This window comes from Hyperolius riggenbachi, chromosome 9, assembly GCF_040937935.1.
Source record: "Hyperolius riggenbachi isolate aHypRig1 chromosome 9, aHypRig1.pri, whole genome shotgun sequence".
Taxonomy (NCBI): Eukaryota; Metazoa; Chordata; class Amphibia; order Anura; family Hyperoliidae; genus Hyperolius; species Hyperolius riggenbachi.
In genome coordinates, this window is record NC_090654.1 from 247135118 (window position 1) to 247137521 (window position 2404).

At 45.0% G+C, this 2404-nt stretch overlaps 1 protein-coding gene across 1 annotated transcript; it reads left to right on the top strand.

Annotated features, from left to right (window-relative positions):
- Positions 1-502: 502 nt before the first annotated feature.
- Positions 503-1783, top strand: LOC137533609 (piggyBac transposable element-derived protein 4-like). The gene has a single exon (XM_068254956.1). It carries the CDS (start codon positions 503-505, stop codon positions 1781-1783), a length of 1281 nt encoding a protein of 426 aa, XP_068111057.1.
- The last annotated feature ends 621 nt before the right edge of the window (positions 1784-2404 follow it).

Sequence of the window (2404 nt, forward strand, 5' to 3'; positions counted from 1 at the left end):
ATTAGACTAAGAGGCGCCACAGGGCCCACAACCTCCCCAACACCTTAATATCTAGTTATCTGGCTTGCAGTCACTGCCATGTATCCTTTTTTCTTATTTCTTTCTGCTTCAAACACAATTAGGAATGACAGCTGAATAAATTCTGCGCCCCCTCCTACACTGCGCCCTGAGGCTGGAGCCTCTCCAGCCTATGCCTCGGCCCAGCCCTGGACAGGGTAGGCAGCCACAGGTACCTCGCAGGCAGGAGGTACCGCTTCATATGTTAAATGGCACCTGGGAACCCCCTAATTATGCTGCGCCCAACATCCCACCCTTCACAGCCACCGCTGGTGTGTCAGTGCCCATTGTCAATCAGGCACCAATTGACATTTTCCAGCTTTTTATGACAGAGGCAATGTGGGAGCATTTAGTAGAGCAAACTAATTTATTTGCTCTACAATTTTTAGCTGACCACCCCACTAACTATATCACCAGAAAATGGCACCCCACCAACGTGCCCGAAATGAAGGCCTATGTAGGCCTCACGCTCAGCATGAGCATCAACCCAAAGCCCCAGATAAAAATGTACTGGTCCAGGGACCTTTATCACAATGCACCCCTCTATCCAGCAATAATGCCCAGGCAGCGTTTTGAGCTGTTGTCAAAGTTTTTCCACCTGAATGACAACTCTCAAGATGTGGAACATACCAACCCTTCCCATGACAGACTGTTTAAGTTGAGACCCCTGTTGACCCACCTAAGTGCAGTGTTCATGGATGTATATACCCCACACCGGGAAATTGCTGTGGACGAATCCCTGGTACCGTTTCATGGGAGACTTTCCATGAAACAGTACATACCAAGCAAGAGGGCAAGATGTGGGGTGAAAATTTATAGGGCATGCGAGAGTGGCACTGGCTATACCTTCACTTTTAAAATCTATGAAGGCAAAGACTCCATTCTGCAGCCAGCTGGGTGCCCTGAGTACATTAGCACCAGTGGCAAAATAGTGGTGGACCTATTAAATCCACTTCTCCACCAAGGCTACCACGTCTACTTGGACAACTTTTATACAAGTGTGCCACTGTTTAAGTTCCTCTTCTCAGTCCAGACTGGCGCATGTGGGACGGTGAGAGCAAACCGTAAAGGCCTCCCCCCACAGGTAGTAAATAAAAAACTATGCAGAGGAGAGTCTTACGCACTCAGATCTGAAGAGCTCCTGGCAATAAAGTTCCACGACAAGCGGGAGGTGATGATGCTATCTACCATCCACACTGAGGCCACAGTTCTTGCCACATCCAGAACGGAACAGCGTACAAAGCCAGAGGCCATAGTCGCCTACAATAAAAATATGGGAGCAGTGGACTTATCAGACCAAGTCTTGGCGCCTTATTTATTAAGAAGAAGAAGGAAAGCATGGTACAAAAAAATAACCTTCTTGTTGCAGATGACCATGCACAATGCATTTGTGGTCTATCTAAAAACAGCCACAACACCAACAAGCCAACAGATGACCTTTCTTGACTTCCAGATTCAAGTCCACAAGTCCCTAATGTATTCCCCTGGCCAAATTGCACAACAGGATCCTATCCATTTGGAGAACTCAATTAGACTGAGGGAGAGACATTTCCCTGAACTAATTCCCCCCAATGAAGTGAAAAAAGCCCCCCTGAGAAGATGCAGAGTGTGTGTGAAACACAAGAGACGGTGTGAGTCACGGTATTTTTGCCCAGATTGCCCGTCAGCCCCTGCACTGTGTGTTATCAAGTGCTTTAGGGCATACCACACACTTGCAGATTACTAATTTCTTTTTTTTCCTTTTTTTGTGTGTTTTTTTTTTCTTTTTTTTGTGTTTTTTTTTCTTTACCTGGACATATTTGACTGGCATTTTCCCCTTTCCTATATATTCATGTAACTTACAGACCCTCAAAGGAGCTCACATTTGGCATACCCCTATGTTTTTGGGGTGTTGGAGGAAACTGAATTTTTTGAGGAAAAAGAAAACACAAACAAAGTTCAAAATTGAACTTTGGACCCTGCTGCTCCCATCTTCTGACTCTTGGATCTGCTTGACCCCTGACTTATGGCCTCTGGCTTTTCTCTAATTCTGCAAGACATCCAATGGTAAGTTCCAATGTATTTGTTATCACTGTGAAGAGAAGTGATATATTCAAATTAGCCACATTTTGGATGTTATAACCAGGACAATGTGAGAATTCCTTTTGCAGTGTTCCTTTGAGAAGGTAGCTCACAAAATACCTACTGATGAATAGCCCTGGTTGTTAGCCTTCTATGATGGTGTCATGTGCGGTCTTTGTTTGATTCCAATCTCTCCTGGGAATATGCAAACAAACAATAGCTCTGCAACAATTAGTGCAAAAAAAATAGTGCACATTGGGTATAACTGATTGCTGCACCCAACCAT